The sequence below is a fragment of the Carlito syrichta genome, unplaced genomic scaffold, assembly GCF_000164805.1.
Source record: "Carlito syrichta isolate Samal-C Ts95f unplaced genomic scaffold, Tarsius_syrichta-2.0.1 Scaffold313001, whole genome shotgun sequence".
Classification (NCBI taxonomy): Eukaryota; Metazoa; Chordata; class Mammalia; order Primates; family Tarsiidae; genus Carlito; species Carlito syrichta.
Window position 1 is genome coordinate 121,021 of NW_007257097.1, and position 23,826 is coordinate 144,846.

The following is a 23,826-nucleotide window of genomic DNA, read 5'->3' on the forward strand; positions in this document are numbered from 1 at the left end:
ATGGCCTTTGTATCTTCTAGTGTAGTCTCTTCTTCAGAAAGACATGGGAATCAACGTGGATGCCATCCTAGTGCAGGTAAGAGATAAGAAAGCTCCATAATTCATTCACGTGCATGTAATTATTTGATTCTCCGTATTTTTCCAAAGACTAGATGGCTTATACAAAGAAAACAGGTTAAACAAAGGGAAAATACAAGATTATGAAAGAAAAATGAATCCGTTTGAATAGGGCTCCATTTTTCATACTGGTTTGGTAACATCCAATACTTATCCTATTATGCATAACTTTATATTTACCTACACTGTTTCATCAGACAAGTCATGTAACTTCTCAGTTTTGTCATCTATAAAATTTGAATTTTCTGGAGGATTAAATGAGGTAATATATTTTAGATACATATCCTGGTGGCAAAAAATAGTAAATACTCAATAAATAATAGCCAAAAGTATATATACTGGTATATATGGGTTAATATAGATACCATGGTAGAGTGTATCAGATTCAGATTCTTGACAGTATAGGTGAAGGGGAAAATTAAAACCCTTTGCACTCGGATGTCTCCTCTGAGGGAACATTGTAAATCTAGCATACCACTCGGATGTCCCCTCTTGGCACATAAAGAGATTGCTGGTGACTATAGGACAAACTTACGTAAGCACAAATTTTTCAAAAACATGTGTCCTTGAAGTTTCCCATTCAAATTGCATGAAAAACAAATAAGGAGATGGAATATATACTGAGATATGATTGATCAGTTGAGAAGTGGTTTTCAGGAATCACATGTGCATCCTTCCATATCTTTGAACAACAGATTGGACAACTGCATATTAATGTGGGAGGAAGACAACGAGACTGCATTGTCTGCTTGAATAGAAAAACACCAGGTAGAAGACATTAAACAAATCATTGCACAGCATGCATCAGTGAACCTGCAATGCATGTTGGTGACTGTTTCACACATTACCATATTAGAAAAATATGAAGTATAAAATTTTGATTTTTTTGTCATAAGTTCCTTAATGTCCAAAATTCCACTATAAGCCACATATCATTATAATAAAATAATTGGTTCCAATGCTGTACTACTTAATATGAAGTGATTTGTTTTTCACTATTTCATTAAAAAGTGTGGTCAAGTTGCTGGTAGGTGATCCTCAAGATGTCTCCGAGTGCAAAGGGTTAAAGAAGTTTCATGGAAAAACACATGTTCTTTAGAATAACATGTTTTTCCTAGCACCAAATAGATATCCCAGAGGGTTCTAGGGATATTGAGTACTGGAGTTGATTGTCCTTGACCCCAAGTTATTTAACAGCTACCATGTATAAATATGCAATTTATGGTATGCGCTTAATTTTGGTCTCGTTTGTTATTTGTAAAAAATGCCAAACGAAGTCTTCTGCTAGCTGCCTTTTTCATTTAACCTTATAGTCCTATAGCTTGTTTATAACTAGTTCATTCATATTCATTACCATGTAACCTTCCGCGGTGTAATTATATCACAATTCAGACTTGCTGTTGATGGGCATTTAGGTTGTGCCAGGGTTTTTGCTATTGCAAATGGCAGTGCTATAAACATTCCTGGATAGGCCTCCTGGCACTTAAGTGCACTCCCATCCAGCAACCTGTCTTGTAAATTCCAGCTGTCTCAGCCCCAGACTCCCACCCTGCCTTCTCAGCTTAGCAGCAGTATCATTCCTCCCTCCACAGTTGGTAACATTCTCCCAAGGAGACATACATGGGAAACCTGGGCTTCTCCTTGTGAATTTCCCTTCTTTTAAATATGTCTGCTCTGATTGTTATCCAGTTCCTGAAAACAGCTGTCCCATGTATTTTGTCCAGTTGTATAGTAGTTTGGCATAGCAGGAGGAAGTCCAATATCAATCACCATGTTATAGCCAGAAGTGGAAGTCTATTCATCTTTGTCTTCTGCTAAAAGTTTTTGTTTGGTTTGGGCACTTAATTCTTAAACAGATGGAGTTTATGTGCTTATTCCAAAAGCCCCAGAGAAATTTCATGTAAAGGTAACGTAAAGGACACACTGTCTTAGATATTCTTTAAGATACACTTAGTTTTAGCCAAGGCTTAAATTAGACTACTGAAACCTACTTTCTACACATGCTATGTGGAGGGCATGAGGTAGGGATCCTTTCTTCTCTGATGGTAACTACGTCAACTCCAGTTTCTCTAATCTCTGAACTTCATTTCTTCACTTGTAAAGTGCAGGTTATGGTATCTGTTATGTGAAACGCATGCACACATATACCCTTTATAGTGACTTGCAGTGTAGTTATCTTATTCTTCTGATTAAACAGATTTAAAAACTTTTAAATCAGATAATTAGTTAACATTTATATCATCCTATGTGCCAGGAACTACTCTAAGCACTTCATGTATGTTAACTTATTTAATCCTAACAATAGCCCTATAAATAGGCACTATTATTTCCCACATTTTATAAGTGAGGAAAGTAAAGGATATAGGTTAAATAAGTCATCCAAGGTCATACAGATAATTTGTAGTGGAACAGGGATTTGAATACAGGCAGTCAGTCTTCAGAGTCCAGTATATTATACCACCATTCAGATGAGCGGATTGCAACATCATTCTCTTAGGAAAATTAAGAAGTACTCCATCCACCTCTGCTCAGTTGTAAGCCCCAGGTCCAATTTTCTCAAAAAATTGAAATCCACAAATCTCAATTATAAGCATTTAAAATCTTAAAAATCAGAATTGCAAAGCAATTACTGAATCTAAAGACAGTCCTTCCTTTAATCTCTAATTCCAGGGATGGGTGTCCCCCAAAACTATTTTTTTTGGCTTTTGTCTCTTTTCTTGAGACAGATTGTTTCTAATGAATACTGATATCTGTTATGTGTGCGTTTTCATAGTGTTTAATACTTTTTAAAAAGCGCTCACATAGATTTTCACGTATCTAAACTCTTGGCCTCCTAGGTTGCCTGGCTCTGGTCAGATACCTGTCTGTCATGTTTCCCAATGAATTATATGTGGATTTTTTTCTTACATTCTGTCCAGGAATGAAATATATTCCAAGATCCCTGTGAGAGACTATTTTAAGAAATAAGTGAACGCTCATTTACTCCAGCCTGATGTTAGGTCACTTTTTCAGATTTCATTTTTTTTTTTTTTGAGTTGGAGTCTCACTCTGTCGCTCAGACTGGAGTGCAGTGGCCCGGCCACCGCAGCCTTGACCTGCTGGGCTCCGGCGATCCTTCCGCCTCAGCCTTCCAGGTAGCCGGAATTACAGGCATGTGCTACCACACCCAGCTGATTTTTTTTGATTTATTGTAGAGATGAGGTCTCGCTGCCCAGGCGGATCTCGAACCCACGGGCTCAGGCAATCCACTCACCTTAGCCTCCCAAAGGCGCGGGATTACAGGCTGAGCCACCAAGCCCGGCCTTTTCAGATTTCTTAACCAGCCTCTCCAGCAGCTAAGACTTGGGAGACATGGCAATTCTCCCAGTCAGCTGAGAGAAAGTTTTCCAAATCAATATAGCCACTTACTGGAATCTGTTAGCAGCCAGATCTTCCTCTTGAGATGTGTTTTGTACCACAAGATCCTATGGACTATTTCTAATTTAATTTTGGTAGACTTCTCTTCACTTCTCTCATTTGATCTGTCAGGTTGCAAAGATTTTTAATTTAAAAAAATAAATAAATAAATAAAATTTTTTTAATAATTAAAAAAACAAACAAACATTTTGCTTCCAACAGGCAATTATATAGTGTAATACACTGCCAAGAAAGATATATTTTGCTGGGGTTACTTTTTATATCTGTATATGTGACTTTAAAAATTGAGATACGTAGGCAAACAGGTAAAAATAAACCTTCTACAGGTAACAGGTAAGTAAGCTCTAAGTATTCTAAGCACATGTAATAGAACTCTAATCAACACCAACAAATAACTATGGTTTAAAATATTTTAACTATGACTTCTATCTTGTAAACAAGAAAATCAAGTAGTTCTTTCAAACGTGCTGTGTTTATATTTAGAAATGATTGCAAGTTCTGAAAAAAACCCATGAATTAAAATACAATATTTTATTTTTTCTCACCTAGAAAGCAACCCAGAATTAAGATATACATAAGCTTCTCAAATTTACCCTAATAAAATCTTGAATATTTATACAATTTCTACAGAAACATACAGTGTATCAAAATCTGCATAAATCAAATTTATAAAATGTGTAGAAATGCATAGTGATATTATCAACTTACAAAGCAAGGGTATGGGAATTATTTCCAAAACAGCCTACAGTAAAAAATAGTCATTATGGCAGCAGCTTCTGATGGTTTTTGTTTGGTAAGGTTTCTGATTTCAATATATAGATCATATTCATAGAGTATCTTCTTTTAACAAATTGCACAAAATACCCATTTAAAATGTACATGCACAGTTCACCACCACCCTTCCTAGGCCTATGCATAGTTAACGAGGTTATAATCTACTCAACATGGAAAGGGAGGCCTATCTGCAAACAAGTCATTCAAGTCCCAATTCTCTTAGTTTCTTGTGTATATTTGACTTATTTTGCAATTATATAAGCATACAAATGTTAAACATTCCTAGAGATGAAAGTTAAAATGAAATGATTGGTCACAGATCAGTAGCAAAATACAAATTGACAATTCAAAATTATAAATAAAACTGCTGAGGATGTTTAACTTTGACTCTCCAAATTTAAGAGCTGAGCTTGGAAGAAACAAATGTAGGGTTTTTTTTTTTCCTCTTCTTTCTTAGCTTCAATTAAAAATATTTCCCTCTTTAAAAAAAAAATCCCTCTGGCAGTTGTTTGTGAATACCTTTCACTGTAATATTGTAATCACAGGATCAAAAATGCTTACTTGAATCCCTCTCACCTCATCACAGTTTGTTTTTAAAGCACTCAATTCAGGCATGCTCATCTTTTGGGTAATAAAAGAGTATTTACTTAGAAACTAAAATCTAACTGGCCATTTGCAGTATTTGGTTCTCCTGTAGTAGGTATTGTCTTCATAAATGTTTAAATCCAAACAAAATATCTTTTCACTGGAAAAATACTAATTAAAATATGCTTCTGAAAAAAGAAATTAAGACGCATTAGGGAACTAACACCCAATCTAACAGAAAATAGTTCACATTTGTTAATGAACTGTATTTTTAAATAGTCCTTTTTAAAAAATGTTAAAAAACACACAGAGAGTTTCATTTGGATGGAGAAATAAATAAAACATCAATTCCCTGTTGGCTCTGCAGGCTGCACAGCTTAGGTTATAATGCACAGGAATTTTAGAAGCCTTCCTCTGACGAGGGTTTGGAAGTTCTTACCTCAGTCAAAATGAAAGTTTGACGTGTTCATGGTGGTGGTGTGTTGTTTTTGTTACCTCCTTTCAGGTTTTGAAACCGAGCATTATTTATAGTTTTCTGTAGTGACAGGTCCCGGAGAAAAGTAAATCCCAAATGCAGTGGCCATTTTTCTCTTGTTGGAAGACTCCTTTACCATCCTAGGGGTAGATGGGCATGGACAGAGGGCACCAGGAATGCCAGCAGGTAAGGGGTTAATGCCACCCATCTTCAAACCCCACAGAATAGCCTTGGGATGTTTCCTATTGTCATTTTTTTTTTTTAACAAGCCATACAACATTCAGCTTTACAGCAAATGGCAGCACATAAATTCATTTCTGAGTAATAAAAATGTTCCCTAAACAGGTAACTATGCCATTACCATCCTATAAATTTCATCAAAAGCTCTTGAAATATATACTGAGAAATGAAAGAGGCACTAAATGTGTTGAAATTCACCTTTCAAAAAGCAGCATGACTGTGAAGGAAGGCCACCTTGGCTAGAACCTGTGGCAGTGCTTCAAAAAGATGTAGAATTAAATAAAGACACGACAGGTTGACAATCACCAAGTTATATATGAAAGTCTGGTTACTCCAACCTTTTTTCAAGTGTGTTAAAAATAAAAATCAAACTGCCTTTCAGACCCCTGAGTGTAATCCCAAAGAAGACAACATGCTTTTAACTCTGTTCTCGCAAAACAGAGCTAAAGGCACAGATTACCAACATCATCTGAAAACAAAACAAAAAAGATGTAAACATCTACAAAGTTTAAGGTAAAAGCAGTCTTGTAAACAGTAACTGCAGATGATCATGTTATTGTAAAATCACAGTTTCTCAATGTCCTTCAAACCGATCAGGAGGTTCTGGGTTTGGAGCTGGACACAGTTAATAACGATTGTTGCAGCAGGTTTCAGGCGGTTTCAGTTCCGTATAAATTTACTTGTCAGTAGGTAGGTGATTGGTTTCTTTTATTCTTTCTAGACAGTATGGATGTTATTCATTTCCCACTTTTGAGTCGCTTTGCTGGAGTCGCAGTTGGAGATGAACACTTGATGCAGGACCTCTGAGCGATCTAAGCACTTTCCCGAAGGAATGTGAGTAAATCTGTGGAGGTTCTGGAGAACACAGGAAGGAAAGAGAAATACGGTTTTTTGTTTTCTTTTGTTTTTTGAGTTGGAGTCTCACTTTTGTCATGAAAGAGAAGTTCTAAGGTCTCCCAGGCTGGAGTGCAGTGGTATAATCACGGCTCACTGCAGCCTCAGCCTCTTGGGCTCAGGCAGTCCTTCTGTCTCAGCCTCCCGGGTAGCTGGGACTACCTGTGCACACCACCACACATGCCTGGCTAATTATCTTATTTTTTGTTTTTTGTAGAGATAAGGTCTCACTATGTTGCCCAGGCTGGTCAAGCAATCCTCCCGCCTCATCCTCCCAAAGTACTGGGGTTACAGGCTGAGCCACCATGCCTGGCTTCTGCCATTATATAGTGTGCTTTAGCTGTTTTTTTGAACCCTCCTACAGTCCACCACACCACTGGGCTGTGACTATCTAGTAATGTCTAATACACAAATGGATATTCAGCTGTGTTCTTGAAAATACCTAAACATGTATATGTCTTTTTGTTTTTTGAGACAGGGTCTTGCTCTGTCACCTAGGCTAGATTGCAGTGGCGTGATCACAGCTCACTGCAGCCTTAAATTCCTGGGCGATCCTCCTGGCTCAGCCTCCCAAGTAGCTGGGACCACAGGTGTATACCACCACACCTGACTATTTAAAACAAAGTTTTATAGTGATGGAATTTCGCTGTGTTGCCTATGCTGGTCTCAAACTCTTGGCCTCAAGCAGTCTTCCTGCTCCAGCCTCTCAAAGTGCTGGGATTATAGGCATAAGCAGTCACGCCCAGTCTATGCTGTTTCTTCATCCATTGCTTCTTGATGATAGTTTCTGCTCTGCTAGCCTTTTACTATTTTGCAATTAGTAAAAATAGCTTACTAATATTGTTTCCACTGATCTCTACCATTTATTGCTATCATTCATTTTTCTTTGTGAATATAAATGCGCTCTCTAGTCTATAGGGTTTATGTTAATCTTCTCCTTCCTAGCTTATAATATAAGAAAAAAAATCGGGGCAACCCCTTCGGGTCCTCTCCCACTGTGGGAGCTATTCTGTCTTCTCAATAAATCCTGCTTTCTCAAAAAAAAAAAAGAAAGAAAGAAAAGGAAAAAAATCAACAATAGATACATGCTTACCGTTTTATAGTAATTAATTACCTAAGAATGATGATATCAAGGAATACTAAGATGGGTCATAAAATGATTCCTACACAGTGAACAAATATTAGATGGGTAAACAAAATAGGGGGGCCAGGCAGTTTTCTGTTTGAGGCAGCTTTCCCAACTTTTTGTTTCATAATAAATTGATTTATTTTAGTCAAATTTAGACTGGAAACTGCTTAAATCCACTGATATGTTGTAATACTCAACTTGCCACGTAGTTTTAAGCACTCACAGCTGAAATAGAAAACTGCCCCAGCAGTGTCAGGTGAATAAATTTGACCTTTATAGCAAGCAACTGGCTATGTGTATCTGTTCTATTTAGCAAACACTAAAAGGAAGTTGGGAAAGCTGTTCCTGTTTTATTTGTTTGCCTCTATCTCCACCTGCTGGACAACAGGAAATATTAACTAAAATTTTTATGGCATATATTTGGGTGTGTGTGTGCGTACAGATGTATATATTGTATATATATTTTTAGAGACAGAGTCTCTCTATGTTTGCCCTGGCAGGACTTGAACTCCTGGGCTCAAGCAATCCTCTTGCCTCAGCTTCCCAAGTAGCTGGGACTACAGGTGTGTACCACCATGCCTGGCTTGTATAAATGTATTTTACTTTAATGATTGATTCATTTAGATTTTAAAAATCAGATTTGGATGCGAGAACAATGGTGACAACTGTCTCTTATAGAACACTGATTTTTCTGCTACTGACATTAGCAGTGGTTGTTCATGGACATCACCGTGACTTCATTATGTGACATATTGCACTGGAGAACAAAAATGACACCTCACTATGGAACAATCAGTCATCCAGTACCCAGGGAAATCTATACAAATGACGAAATGAGAGGAAAATGCAAGTAAATCAGAATTCAGCCTTTAAGACTTGTTCACCTAAATGCCACATGCCCATGCTGCCCATTGAAAGTGGACTGGATAAAAAAAAGTGTGGTATATATACACAATGGAATATTACACAGCCATAAAGAAGGACACAATTAGAGACTCTGCAGCAACTTGGATGGATTTAGAGTTCATCACTCAGTGATCGATCAGAAACAAAGAACTGAGGACCACGTGTTCTCACTCCTAAGCAGACCCTGAACATTTATCCTACCTGAAAGGGATGAGCAGTATCAGCTCACTGCTGGGGGGGTGGTATAAGGGGCACACAGCATGAATAAGGGCAGCTGATCCCAAACCAGGCGGAGTGAGGATCAGTGGGAGGCCCAGACTTCACCTGCATGATGACCACGTATCTACCTAGTCCTGAATTGTACCTCACATCTTTACAATAAAAAAACGAAAATAATTAAGTCAAATAAATGAATGCCACATGCTAGTGTTACCAAAATGAAACAGGGCATAATATTATTCCAGGAGTTAAGCTCAGAATACCTTGAAGTACTGCCATTCCTTAAACTCATTGAGGTTACAGTGCATGATCATCACTTTGGAGCCATCAATCCCCTTTGTCAGGCACTGGTCATACTGCATGAGTTGATTCGCTTCATTGATTCTGAAAAGCTACAATAAATAAATTAATAAATCACAGAGGCATCTTTCCTGATGACATACATTTTAAAAGAAAGAAAGAAGTTAACTCCTATAGCTGAACTGAACAACTAACTTACTTTTCCTTAAGTTTGCTGTGTGTTCAGAACCCGAAGTCCACAGACAGAAACTGTATTTATTTTGGTGTTAGTGAAGACCCTTTATCAACACTTAAATCTTGATGTTCTTCAGCCTCTAAGCTACAGAATGGATCATTAGCACATATTTATTGTGTTCCAACAGAAAAATGACAACAGACCTGATAATGTTTCCCTGGCTAAATGAGACACTAGAAAAACACCCACATACGGTAGTCAGAAAATATATTAGTGAATATGTATTACGGGTGGTAACATCCCAGTTTATTTGGAAAAAGATGTGGATTACTCAACAATCATTGCAAAACAACTGTTTGGGAGCTAGGCTCACAAATTGTGTTTGTGACAAATATATACTCCCACAAGAATATATTTTAATTTCTCTTATCAGACATCAATTGTAGATGCTGATTGCCTACGCGAAACCATCAGTTAACCGAATGTTTTAACACTGTCAGCTTTTTAACAGAATGTTTTACTTTATCCAAACAAACAAAATTACCAAACTGAAAACCAAACTAAACCCTGTGATAGAGTAAACCCAGTGGCTCTCAACACAGACCAGTTTAAACACAAAAGTAGGAGACTCCCCTGACTCCCCGCCATCCCGTGCAGGGTCCTAGCTCAGCACCCAGTAGGAGGCTCACCTGATTTCCCCCCATCCTGTGGCAGGGCCCCAGCTCAACAAAGCCACCGTTGGTTTTCCCCATGCTGTCAATGCAGTAAGCAGTTTCCAAACCTCGAATCTAAAACATGACCACAGGAGCAAAACACAGGAGACAGCTTAGTTTTCAGGAAATTCCAGTATCCTGGTCAAGGTTGCTGTGAGCCGTCATCACCTTGATCATGTCACTACACTCCAGTCTGGGTGATGGAGTGAGATCCCGACTCAAAAACAAAACAAACAAAAAAAAAGAACTCCAGCACCAGGGTACAAGCACTTCATATTTGCCATTCACAGCAAATACGTGGGTGTGTGTAGTGCCAGGTTATTAATGGGTTCTCAGTCTTTGGGTCACCCTGAGTACTCTTGGAATCATGTATGGTCTTGATGTCAGCAATGGAATGAACTCTTTCCAACTAAGGACACTGGCCTACATAAAATACCACAGAAGGAAAAAAAAAAGATACCATTAAAGACAATGTCAGAATCGTGTAAGTTCGTGTGAGTAAAGCTGCCTGACCACAGTGTGACAGACAGATGCCCTAAACATCTAGAACAAAGCTGGACTTGAAAGGCAGTGCTGGGAGGGAGGTCGGGACAACCTGCACCGCACTCTTGAGGTAGCTGCCTCCAGGTGAGGGGGCAAACCCGGCCCAAGCAGTGAGGCTCTTCTCCGACTATGGATAATGCAGGTGAAAAGCAAACATAGGTTTCCATCTCCAGAATGTACATTTTATATATAATTAACTATTTTTGGAAATATTATATATTTATTATAAGTCACTACAGTATTTGGATACAACGTTTTATTCCGCTAGTCAGCAAATACTGACCACGCACCTGGATGATGAGAACTTGAGGGTAGAAAGAGGGTCAAGTAGGCCAGGTACAGTGGCTCATCCTTGTAATCCCAGCAATTTGGGAGGTCAAGGCTAGAGGACAGCTTGAGCACAAAAGTTCAAGATCAGCCTGGGCAACATAGTGAGACCTCATCTCTACAATAAGTCAAAAATTAACTGGGCATGGGAGCGCGCCTGTAGTTCCGGCTACTCGGAAGGCTGAGGCGGAAGGATAGCCGGAGCCCAGCAAGTCGAGGCTGTGGTGGCCGGGAGCGGCCACTGCACTCCAGTCTGGGCGACAGAGTGAGACTCCAACTCAAAGAAGAAAAAAAAAAGTCAGGTGTGATGTCACATGTCTGTAATCCCAGCTACTCAGGAGGATGAGACAGGAGGATTGTTTAAGCCTAGAGGGTTGAGGCTGCAGTGAGCCGTGATTGTACCACTGCACTCCAGTATGGGCAACAGAGTGAGAACCTGTGTCCAGAAAAAAGGAAAAAGAAAAAAGGAGCAAGTCATGGTCCTCAGGATGGTCCCAGTCTGCAGAGAGCCAGGGGAGTGCACCACTTGGGACAGAGGCGTGAGGGTACAGGGGTGGGACTGCACACCCCTGGAGGACGCCTAGGACCTTGATGTCACTGGCCCTGTCCTTCACAAACCATCCCAGCAGCGGCCCACCTTCTGGTGGATTATGCATCTACAGTGTCTCTGCTTCTCTTTGTCCCCTGCTCTTGCTCTCTATCATTCAGACCTCACAGTAAATGCCAGCTCTTCACAGAGGCTCTCCTCATCCTGTCCCTATGCCCTCTTGACAGTAAAGTAAGTCCCCTCCTTACGAACCACTTGAGTTCTGTTCTGAGAACTTCATAAGTCCAATTTATTCATAAGTCACAAAGTCAGCCTAGGTGTTCAACTAACATAGTCTGCTACACAGTACTAGCCACCGCTGCTTTTATGCTTGCTTCTAGACATTCTGGGTTTGAAATAATGATACTGCACTGCTGTACTCTATACAGGACTGTATAGTAAAGTACACAAAAGCACAACCACTTGCAGAGGATGCATGCATGTGACAACATACACCAGACACATGGACTAACATGTGATCGGACATGCGAACGCATGTTCGCAACTTTGAAAGTTCGCAACTTGAAGCCTCATATGTAGGGGACTTACTGTATCACGTTTTATTTCCTTTGTAGCTCTGACCAGCATCTGTCATTGTCTTCTTTGTTTTCTGGGACTTTGCAACTTGCATGCAAGCTCCCTGAGGAAAAGGACCTTGTCTGTCCTGTTTTCTGCCTACGAGAATGCCTGGCACATAGTAGACCCTCAGCTTGTATTTGCTGAAAACACAACTAAGCAAAGGCACGTGACCAGAAAGTTCACGGCACATTCAGTGCACCTGCAAGGCAGAGGCATATGGCACACAGGTGGGAACAATCAAAAAGGAGTTCACAAGGACACGACAACAGAGATCAATGTGTTGGTCTAACTCATTCGACACGCACTGTTTGCGAGCCTACTGTATATGGGTTCCTGCATTTGTGCACAGGGATGCAATGGTGACCAAGGTCCTGAAGCATGGAGACTGGGTAGGAGACGGGTGACCCTGGGTGTTGTGAGAACTCTGGAAAGAGCCCAGAACTGAGTCTTGCTGATGAGTGGGGGAGAATGAGAAAGGCTTTTCGGTGGTCAAGAGAGGGGTCATGAGGGCCGCAAGTGGCAGGTGCTGGAGGAAGGAGGGGCTGTGCTGCCAGGGGAGCTCACCCAGCAGCTGGCCAGGCAGCGGTGGTTGTTGGGAAGGGTGGCCAATGCTTCCAGACAGCTTTCACCCAGGCTTTCCCCAGTAATTCTCCTCCACCCACATATTTTTGGCTCTCGCTGCCTTCTTCCGATCTAAGACTTCAAACACACACACTTTGAGATGTGAGCATTAGCGGATGCTTACCTCTCCCCATTCAACATTCTTGGGTGGCAGAGGGTAGTGTGAGGTGATGTCGTAAGCGATTTCTTCCATGAACCACTTGAAGCTTTTACAGTTGTGATCTTCTCGGAATTTCTTCAGCTCTGATATATCCCCATATGGCAACGCCTTGGATTCAGGACGACTGGCATAGAAGTAGTCCTTATACTCATCCCACCACACCTCTACAACTCGAACATAATTCTGTGAGAAAGAAGGTTGATGTCATGATTAAAGGTACAAATAAATGTAATGTCATAAACAGCCTATATTAGACACATGAAATATGACCAACATGTAACACACTCATTTCAACAGGACTTGGCATTTAATTAAACAACAAATGCAAGGGAGCTAATGACTCTAACATGTCATCTGCCAAGGATAAAAATGCCATGTATGTTCAACTAAAAAGCAATATACACAGAATCTGATATCCCTGAGCTGGAAGACCAGCTATTCTAAGATAATGTATTCTAACCTGCTAACAGAAGAAGAAACGGAAGCCCAGGGAGAGTTTATGAGAACCTGGCTGGGCGCTGGTGATTCTCCTAGAATAATCTTCTCCTATTAGAACCACGCTGCTGGTGTGTGCAGGGGAAAAGTACTATTTCAGAAAACATCATGAAAAGCAACAACTGTGTTTAATAAAACACATGTTTGCAGGTGGCTTCATTGATCTTGTTATAACAGAATCATTTTACTACAACCCAAAATTAATTTGATATTTCCCCCGGTCAGTTCACTTTGAGGATAAGCAGCCAAGGAGTAGTACAATAAGCTGATGTTGTGATAACTGACAATGATCTAGCTTCGAAGGTCTTAGTGAATGAATGTTAATGTGTCCCCTCCGTTTCATTCATGGCCACATAGAGAAATAGGGAAAGGAATCGCTTTTGATGAGAAGTTAAAGTTCAGCTTTGACTGTGTCCAGTGAAATGCCTGAGGGATATCTAAGAGGATGGTTCTAGAAGGTCATCCGAGAGGATCATTCTACAAGGCTTGAGGTTCAAAGGAGAACAGAGGAGCTGGAGAAATAGACCTGGCCATTGGTACTCTAGTGGCTCAAGTAGATGGTGCTAGAACTCAAGAAAAGAAGGCCCCTGTGCAAGCCCAGCACTCTAAGTACACACTCAGTGTCACATGTATGGGGCAGTCTGTATGATGTCTACAGTTAACATTCAGAGTGGATAAATATTTCCCTCTCAGCTCTTTTCCTGTTGCCTGCAGAAGAGACCTTCTTGAATCAATCTGGCTTTCCACCAATTTTTCCTGACTGTGGGTCCAGCTCCATAGAAGTTTCTGAAACGTTACTCATGCCTGGTGTTAATTTGGAGCTGTCTTTGTTTTATCACAGACATTTAAATCTCACCCACTGGGGTAGCTGGGCTCTTCTTGGCCAAGCAGAAAGACATGCTGGTTCCCAAAGCCTGGCTGTCTCTGCTTCTGTTCCCATTTGTGAACTGCCCCAAGTTGTATCTGCAGCTGATAATAAACTTCCTTCTGCTCTGAGTTGGTTAAAGAACCCAGAAAATGAGTCATCTGAGTCACACGCCTCTGAGAATTTATGAAAGCAGCCCAACCAAAGAACCTTCAAGGTTGCTTTGCTAAGGGTAGAGGTGTCTGTCGGACGCTGGACCTTCTGCATGAAGCTTCCTTGGATAGTTCCAGAAATAAAGGCCAGGCCTAAGAGTGACTAGTCCGTGAATAAACTGTGAAGAACTGGGCACCCTGACACGGCTGGACGGTCACCAGATCACCATTCACTGCTACAGTGCTTCTAAAGCCACCTCCCCAGTTAAAAACGACCATTCTCTTGGAATAAGGTGACTGTAATACAATAGCTCAGTTCAAAAACCTGGCAGAGATAACCTACGTTGCGGAGAATGGTAGGAATCAATAGAAGAAGCTAGAACTATGATTTATTTCTAATAATTGCGAGTGGAAAAGAGGCCTGGTAGGCTGCTCATCCTACTACGACAGGTCTGATCCATTTAAGTTAAAGTTGCATTTCATTTATAATATTTTAAATATCTAAAACATTTTAAAAACAAATTTATTTTCCTGCAGGTTTGTGAGTTTTTGTAAGACACAGATTATTCATCCTAGCTCTACATCTAGTGTACAGGAGATCAGATTTTGATTAAATAATTATAGCAGACGATTCATTACAATAAAACAATTTGCATGTCATAATGAAAAGTGTTCCAGTGGAATTTCCTTCTGTTTTGTATGAGAGAGGTGGAGAACTGGGAGGCAGAATGTAGTAGGGGAAAGGATGTTCACATTAATGTATAAATCCTTGAGAGACAAAAGACAACAATCTTTTGTAAACACCATTCAGAAATTGGATTTTGCCTGCTATACCAACTCCTAACATGATGACCTTAATTTTTACAAACCAAACAAAAATCTTGTTATTTTTATTTATCTTATTTTCCTTCCTACTACCTCCCCGCATAGTGTCTGCCTTTTAGAATTTATGTGATTTGAGCTCACGGAGAACGTGCAATACGGGACCCTCCATCACAAGGGGGTGCGAGGAGGGGAGGTCACCAAGATGCAGAGCAGACGAAAAAACAAACACAGACCACCGTTCTCAGGCCAAAACAGTCCCGAGAGAGCTCTAGGGCCACGAGGGGATCAGAAGCAACACAGTGGGGCAAGAGAAATGAAGAGACGTCCACATGGAAGGATCCCTGGTGAGATGTGCACACTAGACACCAGGGGATGGCTTGGCACCAGAGAAAGGCAGGCACTGCTGACATCAGCCACGTGGTGAGAGCGACCACGGTGTCCACAGGCTGCTCTGCTGAGGACACCTGCATCTCCTGCCACTGAGGCAAACCCTGGGAACCCAGAGGGATCCACAGTGCACACCCTGCACCACTCAAAAAGCAGCCGCCCTTGAGTTACTCTGGGCAGGGACTTGCCGCCCTCCTGTGCCCCAGGAGCCTTGACGCTGCAACATGGCTGATCTGTGAGTGTCCAAATTGCAAGACACACTCTGCAGTTGATCTGTGAGCGTCCACACTGCAAGATATGCCCTGTGGCTCTCTGCGAGCGTCCACACTGCAAGACAGTTTCTGTGGCTGTCCTGGGCCCACCCAGACTCTCCAGCTATCTCCAGGGTAAGCCAGTTCATGTACCAGGCCCAGAGCCAAGCCCTCATTGCACACAACCCATAAAGATGCCAGCTCGGCTGCCATAGAGAGCCAGGCCCCACCAGGTCCGGGAGCAGCTCTAACTCCACGCCTGCCTGTGCTCCCATTTCTGGCTCCAAAGCGACTTCACAAGCATCGAGCCCCACATGCTGCTGACAACATGGCAGCAAAGCCACCCTACCCTAGCACCAGTTCAGCCACCACAGAGAGCAAGGCCCAACCAGGTCCAGGAGCAACTCTAACTCTACACATGCCTGTGCAGAGTACCCTCAGTTCCCCTGGCTGTTTCACAAACACCCAGGACCTCACATTCTGCTACCAAGTGGCAGACCTCACATTCTGCTACCCAGCTGCCAGGGCCATTGCTGGGGCCATTGCCCCAAAGTCCAGAGCCACAGTCTCTCATCTCATGCTCATGTCTCAGGCCTCAGCCCCACAGTCACTCAGAGGCACCACTCATCAGACACTAGAGCCATCACCACTGCCAGTGAGCCCACGAGTCAGACCCAGCCTCAAGGGGGGGTCCCTCACACACAACTGTGTCAACGAGAGAAAAAGAGATCGAGAGGTCCTCAGCAGCCATATCCACTGAGGATCTTGACATCCCTCACTGCCACTGCAGACATCACAGCATTTGTCACTGAGGATTCCACAATCTTTGTTAACACTGACCTCAGTGGGCAGAGTTGCAGAGAATACATAGTTGGCACCCTCACTGGCGCCAGACTGCTGCATCCCCTCATCCCCTGCATCCAGGGAAAGTCTGTCCACATTGAAACTAGCCTGTAAAGTCTAAAAATTCTGGAGCTGAAAAACAGAACAAATACAAGTATGAGAGAGAGAAAGAGAGAGAGAGACCACGTTAATAGCAGAAGTGATTAAGCAGAAGAAAGAATCTGTGAACTTGAAGACAAGTTATTTGAGAATATAAGTCAAGACAGAAAAAGAATAAAAAGGAATAAAGAAAGCCAGGTCGAGTGTGGTGGCTAAACCTGTAACCCCAGAACTTTAGGAGGTGGAAGTGAGAGGAGTGCATGAGCCCAAATGTTTGAGACCAGCTTGGGCAACTTGGTGAGACCTTGCTTCTACAGCAAATCAAAAAATTAGCCAGCCATGGTGGTGCATGCCTGTAGTTTCAGCTACTTGGAAAACTGAGGCAGAAGGATCACCTGGAATTCAGCTTGTTGAAGCTGCGGTAGCAAAGAGCATGCCACTGCTCTCCAGCCTGGGCAACAGAGTAAGACTCCAACTCAAAAAAAAAAAAAAAAAAAAAGAAAAAAAAGCTAACAGAATTTATGGGACAGCATCAAAAGAGAAAATATTTGCATCATAAGAATTCAATGAAAGACAAAGGGGCAGAAAGCTCATTAAATAATAATAATAGCAAAAATAGCAGAAAACTTCCCAAATCTGAGGAAAGACATAAAATATCCCATGAACAGGAAGGTCAAAGGTCTCCAATCAAAGACAATTCAATACTACACCCAGACAAATCATGATCAAACTGCCACAAATCAAAAACAAAGAGGGGATTCTAAAAGCAGCAAGAGAAAAGAAGCAGCAACATATAAGGGAGAGCTAGTAAGGCTAGCAGCAGATTTCCCAGCAGAGACTTTACAGGCCAGAGAGAGTAGAATGGTATATTCAAAATGCTGAGGGAAAAGAAAACTTTCCAACCAAGAATAATGTGCCCAGCAAAGCTATTCTTCAAAATTAAAGAGGTATAAAGACTCCCAGACAAACAAACACTGCATGAGTTAATCACCACTAGATCTGTTCTCCAAAAGTGCTAATACAAGTGCTTCCAACAGAAAGATAAGGATGTGAATTAGTAACATGAAAACATATGAAAGTATAAAACTCACTGGTAAAGATAAGTACAAAGACAAATTCAGAATAATATTGATGTGTAATGGTGGTATATAAATCACTTATAGCTTTAGAATGAAGGTTAAAAGACAAAACTGTTTTAAAAATAAAAACAGCGACTATAATTCGTTAAATGATGTATAATATAAAAAAATGTAGCCAGGCTCGGTGGCTCAGCCTGTAATCCCACGCCTTTGGGAGGCTGAGGTGAGTGAATTGCCTTAGCCCGCGGGTTCGAGACCCGCCTGGGCAGCGAGGCCTCACCTCTACAATAAATCAAAAAATCAGCCGGGTGTGGTAGTGCATGCCTGTAATTCCGGCTACTTGGAAGGCTGAGATGGAAGGATCGCAGGAGCCCAGCAGGTCGAGGCTGCGGTGGCCGGGAGTGGCCACTGCACTCCATTCTGGGCGACAGAGTGAGACTCCAACTCAAAAAAAAAAAATGTAAACTGTGACATCAAAAACATAAAATGTAGGTGAAAAGGCATGCAGTAAAAGTATAGTTTTTGTATGCAATCAAAGTTAAGTTTTTATCAACGCAAAATAGACTGTTTTAACTATGTTTTATGTGAACTTCACGTTAACCACAAGCAAAAACACAGAAGATACACAAAAGACAAAAGTAAGGAATCAAACATACCATTACAGACAAGTCACCTCATCACAAAAGAAGAGGGCAAAAGAAAAAGAAAAGAATAAAGATCTACAAAATAACCAAAAAACAGTTAATAAAATGGCAGTAGTAAGTCATTACCTATCAATAGTTTCCTTAAATGTAAATGAATTGAATTCTCCAATCAAAAGACATCAAGTGACTGACTATTATGGACAACTATGCATCAACAAATTGAAAAACTTAACAGAAATAGATAAATTCCTGGTCACATATAACCTGTCACAACTGAACCATGAAGAAACAGAAAACCTGAACAAGACAATTACAAGTAACCAGATAGAATCAGTAATAAAAGCTCTCCCATCAAAGCAAAGCCCAGGACCTAATGGCTTCACTGCTGAATTCTATTAAACATTAAAGAATAACTAATACCAATTCTCCTCAAACTCTGCCAGAAAATTGAAAAGGAGGGAATACTTCCAAATTTATTATATGAGGCCAGCATTACGCTGATATCAAAACCAGGCAAGGATACAACAGAAAAGAACACTATAGGCCAATATTCCTGATGAACATAAACGTAAAAATGTGTGAACCATATGAGGCGGGACCTCAAAAATCTGAAATTATTTTTTGAAGGGCAAGCCCCTTGTAGTACAGGTTTTCCCTCCTAGGTAAGTGTTCTAAGACCCCATTGGCATCAGTGTTCCAGCTAGCACTGCTGTGAGAGGTTGCGTTCGGCTTCAGTTAATTTTTTTGGAGATCTTTCAACATGTTTGCCCACTTCATGATGGGTGATTCACGAGTGCACCTGCCCACATCACACTGAGTGTTCAGGAGTTTTTGACCAAAACCAGCACGACCCCCACGTCCCACCCTCCCTATTCACTATCCGTGACTTTTTTGTTTTGTTTTCCAGGACGAAAAAAAGTCCTCAAAGGGAACTGTTTTGGAAGAGGTGAAACGAAAAATGACATGAGCACTAAAAGGCATCAAAATTGACAAGCTCAAAAATTATTTTGAGCAGTGGAAAAAAGTGTCTCTATAGGTGTGCTGCATCAAACAGAGAACACTTTGAAAGTGACTGAAGTTTAAACTTGTAAGAATAAAAACACAAATGTTATAAATAAATTCTGAACTTTTTGAGCTCTCCCTCGTACATTTGATAAAGGAATAGTAACCAAAATATATAAGGAACTTAAACAACTCAATAGTAAGGAAATAACTCAATTTGGGCAAAAGGATCCATCAACAATTAACTTACGAATCCAACAGATAAACAGATAAAGAAAATGTGGTATATGGATACAATGGAACATTATTAAGCCTTAAAAAATAAAAATAATCCTGTCACTCAGACTCGGTGGCTCAGTCTGTAATCCCAGTGCTTTGGGAGGCTGAGGTGAGTGGATTGCCTGAGCCCGCGGGTTCGAGACCCGCCTGGGCAACTTGGTGAGACCTTATCTCTACAATAAATCAAAAACATTAGCCGGGCGTGGTAGCGCGCGCCTGTAGCTCCAGCTACTTGGAAGGCTGAGGCGGAAGGATCGCCAGAGCCCAGCAGGTCGAGGCTGCAGTGGCTGGGAGCGGCCACTGCACTCCAGTCTGGGTGACAGAGTGAGACTCCAACTCAAAATACATAAATAAATAAATAATCTTGTCATTTGCAATAACATAGAGAACACTATGGCAAAAGAAATAAGCCAGGTATAGAAAGACAAAATACATACTCTCATTCACATACAGGCAGTTAAAAAGTTGAATCCATAGAAATAGTGAGTGCAATGGTGGTTACCAGAGGCTGGAAGTTGGAGGGATGGGGAACATTTTGTCCAAAGGACACAAAATTTCAGTTTACAGGAAGGAATAAGTTCAAGAGCGCTCTAGTACAACACGGTAACTACAGTTAACAACAACATATTGTATATATGAAAGCTATAGAGAGTGTAGATTTCAGGTATTCTCGCTGAAAATAAATATGTGATGTAATGCATATGTTTAATGCTTGATTCGGCCATTCCACAATGTATATATATGAAAACATCATGATTTACACCATAAAGACATACAATATTTACTTGTCAATTAAAAAAGTAAATTTTAAAAATGGGGCACAATGATAATTTTAAAAAACAACATATTTCCTGAATAAGTCAAGTCTATGTTAAAGGTGAGAACCAGCATGACTGCTTGAGCGATTTATCCCATTCAATAAGCTGACATTTGTTAAGTGACTGAAAGAGCATGAGTTATGCAAATGGTAGTCCCCTGCCCTTCCCCACTTTGGTCCAAAACACTCACCTTTAGAGTTGGAGAAGACCCAACGTAAATGGGCGGAGGATTTCCTTGCCAACCTTCAAGACGATAGATGTGTCCAACACGAGAACAAGGGACGAACAATAACTTGCCGCCACACTGCCATATCTATCAAGGAAAGAAATGCATTGTGGGAGTTGCTTCATGTGCAAAAGCAAGCGGTAAGCGAAAATGTGTCTTGTAAACGTAAGTCTAAAACCAAAATTAGATACCGTCCATATGGAATCCATACTAAACAGATCCTAAGATAATGTGCTTGTTTTTAAAATTCATCTAACGAGGAAGGCAGTAGGGGATACAGTGATGAGATGCTGACAAGGGGGGCTATTCCTGGACACCGGTGGCCCCCGCAAACTTGTCCTGATATAGCCTTACAAAGTCTTCAGGTTACGCATTCCTAACTCAGCCATCCTTTCCACTGCTAGTCTGTTTCCTACCTGGGTGATTATTATAACAGACTCCCAGCTGGATTCTTTACCCTCGGCATCTCTCTGCTTAACTCTGTCCTTATTTATAGCGACAGATTACTATGGCTGAAGGGCACCTTCGGGTCATGTTATTCCCTTGCCTTGTATCTTTGATGGTTCTCACTGCTTATCACATTAGGTGAAAATCCCTTCACTTGGCTTTCAAGGCTCTTTTCAATGTGGCCCTAGTGCACCTGCCCACTTCATCTTCAAGATCAGGGGCCCCCAGCCCAGGCCACAGACTATTACCAGTCTGTGGCCTGTTACAAACTGGGCTGCACAGCAGGAGGTGAATGAGCAAAGCCTCATCTGTATTTATAGCCACTTCCCATCGTTTGCATTACTGCCTGAGCTCCGCCTCCTGTCACATCAGCGGCAGCATTAGATTCTCACAGGAGCTGCGAACCCTGTTGTGAAATGTACACGTGAGGGATCACTTTCTTTATCCATTCAGCCAACAGATAAACGGATAAAGAAAATGTGGTATATGGACACAATGAACATTACTGCGTGTACCTTATGAGACTCTAATGCCTGATGATCTGAGGTAGAGCTGAGGCAGTGATGCTAGCACTGGGGAGCAGCTGCAAATACAGATGAACATTAGCAGTGAGGTTTGACTGCACAGAGACCATGATAAGTCAACTGCTTGCAGACTCATATCAAAATCCTATTAGTGAGTGGCAAGTGAGTTGACGTGCTTCAGTTGTACAGCTGCATCTGGTGGCAGGCGTTGAGTCAGAATCTGACACTTATTTTAGTCCATGTGTGGCCTGCCCATTATTTTATTTATTACTTCCATCTGTGCCTCTTTTTCTTTATGGCGAGTTGTATAATTATTTCATTATATATTGCAATGTAATAATAAGAGAAATAAAGTGCACAATAAGTGTTATGTGCTTTAATCATCCCAAAACCACCCCGCCCCCGCCAGTCAGTGGAAAAATTATCTCCCACGAAACCAGTCCCTGATGCCAAAAATAGGTGGGGAACCGCTATTCTAGATGTTTTCCTTGTTTGTGCTGCCTCCCCACCACATGGGGCACCTTGCTGGCTCCTGCATGCGTCCCTTCCTCAGGCTGTCTCCCTCTACTTCTCCCTGCTATACTTGCCTAGAAGTCCCTTCCCTCCCTCATCTCTGTGTGTTGACATTGTGCTGTGTTTCTAGTTCTGCAGCAAATCCTACCCCCAGCATGACGCTGGTTCCTAATCACACCGGCTGAATGCCAGTCTGCCTTCTCACCACATCACTTATTTAAGCTGACTCTACTCTGTTCTTATCTACTGCAGGGTCCTTGAGAGCTGGGACCCGGGGCTCTGTTTCCACCCCTCAAGGCACCAAGCACAGGACAATTAAGACAGGAGGTAACGAATACCTGTTTAACTCAAACTATGCAGGAGCATTGCTCAGGGACTGGCCCGCCAATAGGAAGTGAGCAGGAGACAGCTCCAGGGCCAGGCTGAGGATGCCGTCACTGTGGGGCTTTGCTTCTGTCTTTTTTTGTGTTTTGTTTTTGTTTTTTTTTTTGAGTTGGAGTCTCACTCGGTTGCCCAGACTGGAGTGCAGTGGCTGCTTCCGGCCACCGCAGCTTCAACTTGCTGGGCTCTGGCGATCCTTCCACCTCAGCCTTCCGAGTAGCCAGAATTACAGGCGTGCACTACCACACCCGGCTGGTTTTTTGATTTGCTGTAGAGATGAGGTCTCGCTTCCCAGGCGGTCTCAAACCCGTGGGCTCAGGCAATTCACTCACCTTAGCCTCCCAAAGGCGCGGGATTACAGGCTGAGCCACCGAGTCCGGTGCTATTGTATTGTTTTAACTTTTTGTTTTGTTCACTTTTGTTTCCTTTTTGAGTTAGAGTACCTCTTTGTGTTGGGGAAGAACACATCAAAAGGCATGATTTTATTGGACAGTCTTTGTGTGATTACCAGTATGCTTTAGGGAATTTTCTTTGTCTGTTTTTCACTCTTTTCTGGCCTTTTTTCTCTTTTCATTTGTTAGTTTGTATGTATGTCTGTTTTCCGTCATACTCTCCTCTCTCTCCAACATTCTCTTGACCCCCTTCCTTCCACTTTTTTTTCCTTTTCCTTACCTCATTTTGTTCCAGGGAGCAAACTAAAACCCCACTGCATGAATAGATTGTAAGGCAGTGGGAAGCGGAATCCAGGGTGCCCATACACATGCCGGTGGATATGTATATGCAGATAAACTCTCAGTCACAGCTTCTACCTCAATTAAATCTCAAAACTGTAAAAAGAACAGTCCCCAACCCACAGTCCAGTCTCAAAAATGAAGAAAGGAAGAGGATCCTCAGATGAAAGAACAGGAGAATGAACAAAAAGAAGTAAAAGTAACCCCATCTTCCCTGAAAAACAGAATTACAGAAGGCGAGGGAAAAGGGAAGTGAAAAATCTAAACAAATGAAGAAAAATCAAAGGAAGAATATGGGTCTCTCACAAACCCCTGTGACTTTAGACACTGAAAAAACAGACTTCTGAATGCAAATAATGAAGAGACCCAGAAGAGTGGTCTCAAATTACAAACCCAGATATCAAGACATTAATAAAGAGAATTAGCCAGGCTCGGTGGCTTAGCCTGTAATTCTGTGCCTTTGGGAGGCTGAGGTGAGTGGATTCCCTGAGCCTGTGAGTTCAAG

At 41.5% G+C, this 23,826-nt stretch overlaps 1 protein-coding gene across 2 annotated transcripts in view; it reads right to left on the bottom strand.

Moving 5' to 3' along the window:
• Positions 1-4,046: 4,046 nt before the first annotated feature.
• GALNT7 (polypeptide N-acetylgalactosaminyltransferase 7) overlaps positions 4,047-23,826 on the bottom strand; it is a 66,901-nt gene continuing 47,121 nt past the window's right edge. For both annotated transcript variants that reach the window (XM_021718604.1, XM_021718605.1), the window contains exons 7-11: positions 20,690-20,812; positions 12,725-12,943; positions 9,921-10,019; positions 9,020-9,148; positions 4,047-6,463 (exon numbers count right to left, since the gene is read on the bottom strand). In XM_021718604.1, coding sequence (XP_021574279.1) covers positions 6,326-6,463; positions 9,020-9,148; positions 9,921-10,019; positions 12,725-12,943; positions 20,690-20,812 — 708 coding nt within the window. In that variant the 3' untranslated portion in view covers positions 4,047-6,325. The remainder of the gene's footprint in view (positions 6,464-9,019; positions 9,149-9,920; positions 10,020-12,724; positions 12,944-20,689; positions 20,813-23,826) is intronic.